The sequence below is a fragment of the Bison bison genome, unplaced genomic scaffold (assembly GCF_000754665.1).
Source record: "Bison bison bison isolate TAMUID 2011002044 unplaced genomic scaffold, Bison_UMD1.0 scf7180017864268, whole genome shotgun sequence".
NCBI classification, from domain to species: domain Eukaryota; kingdom Metazoa; phylum Chordata; class Mammalia; order Artiodactyla; family Bovidae; genus Bison; species Bison bison.
The window spans coordinates 1,451,340-1,453,054 of NW_011494840.1; the positions used below are offsets into that span (position 1 = coordinate 1,451,340).

General features: G+C 30.7%; 1 protein-coding gene across 1 annotated transcript in view; it reads left to right on the forward strand.

Moving 5' to 3' along the window:
• The window catches only part of LMBRD1 (LMBR1 domain containing 1), a 132,623-nt gene that overhangs the window by 99,837 nt on the left and 31,071 nt on the right, over positions 1-1,715 (forward strand). Inside the window, exons 10-11 of the mRNA XM_010848503.1 lie at positions 873-937; positions 1,286-1,388. Coding sequence (XP_010846805.1) covers positions 873-937; positions 1,286-1,388 — 168 coding nt within the window. The remainder of the gene's footprint in view (positions 1-872; positions 938-1,285; positions 1,389-1,715) is intronic.

Below are 1,715 nucleotides of genomic sequence, written 5' to 3' on the forward strand. Positions count from 1 at the left end.
CCTGAATACAGCTCATACATATCCTTCATGTCTCATACATATCCTTTCACACTGTCAAGTTCATACTTAGAGTATAAGTAAGTATATCCCATCGATTACAGTACTTAGCACATTTTTCCACAGAGTTAGTTTTATGTGACATTTTCTTCAGTGCTGTTGGTACTCTATTTCAAAAATAATACCAGCAATATAGACTTTTCTAAAGATGTGATATAATTTATTTATAAGATATAAGCTGTTGACCCATGAACAATGTGATTTGAATTACTCAGGTCCACATACACAGGGATACTTTTCTGTAGCCCATGATACAGCACTCTGCACCCACAGTTGGAGGACTATGTGGATATGGAGGAACTGCGTGTGCAGAGGGCTGACAATGAGCTCTAGACAGATTTTTGACTATCCAGAGGGTTGTCCAAGAGTCAACTGTGTATCTCATTACTTCTGTGAGAAAATGTTACAAGTTCTCTATTTTAACAACAGGTTAATATAACCTGATGAGTTTCTTGGTTTTGATTTTCTGTGTATGTGTATTAGTCTTAATATAGTTTTCAGTTAACTTCTTGTATTTGAATATAAGTCATTATGAACTTTTATTTGACCTAGCAAAGAGTCTCATTTGCTTACTTACCAATGAAGACTTTAAATGCTTTTTCTCTTCTGTGTTTTTTTTCTCAGATAGTCTCATAATGAAAATTTAGTGACATTTGCCTAGGATTATAGATTAAGTTAAAATGTATTTTTAGGTCATTTTTTAGATCATTTTCACATGGTACCGACTCTTATTGAGCATAATGGTTTTGTACTTTTAATATCAACTTTTAGAAGTATATTTTAATGATTTTTTTGGTTTTTTTTTTTGCTTTTAGATCATTTGGGGAATATTTTTCATCTTTGTTGCATTGCTGTTTGTAATTTCTCTCTTCCTGTCAAAGTAAGTACAGTAGACACATTTTCTAAAGCACTGACACATCTCCTGTGATATTATACATTTTCCGTGCTGAATTCCATTAATGTAGCCTATTCATCTTAAGTAGCTATTTTACTTGAAGTGTTCTACAGCATTAACTCAAAGAATGACTAAAAAGATCCAATAATAGTATTTCTTTGGTCTGTATCAATTGAACAATATCTGTAAGATATTTAAATGATGTTTGATTTGTTATTCGTGGTTTTCTTGGACTCAGTTGAATGTACGTGCTCAAGTTATGATGTTATTCTTTCTAAACTAACTGAAAATGTGATGGTATAATGTGTAAATTCACTATATACTTTGTTATAGCTTGGATAAAGCTCTTCATTCAGCTGGAATAGATTCTGGTTTCATAATTTTTGGAGCTAACCTGAGTAACCCACTGAATATGCTTTTGCCTTTACTACAAACTGTAAGTAAAAAAAAAAAAAATCAGTCATTTTATACTTGAGCAAACATTGTCAAATTATTATGTTGACAAACCTGTTAATGCTTGGCAATATATGCTTGTGCTCTCTGTTAATTTGGCTTCTTATTTACGTATAATTTCTGCATTGGTATGTTATCCTAAAAATTATTGTATTGACATATTACTGAACTCTTTAAGTTATGTATTATTTGAATTGGATATATATTTAAACTTAGGGTGAACTTTTCCAAGCATTTCCTGATTTTGCCTTTTAATGACATCTTTTATTCCATATATAAATATAATTTTTAGTTTAATTTATTGTAGGAT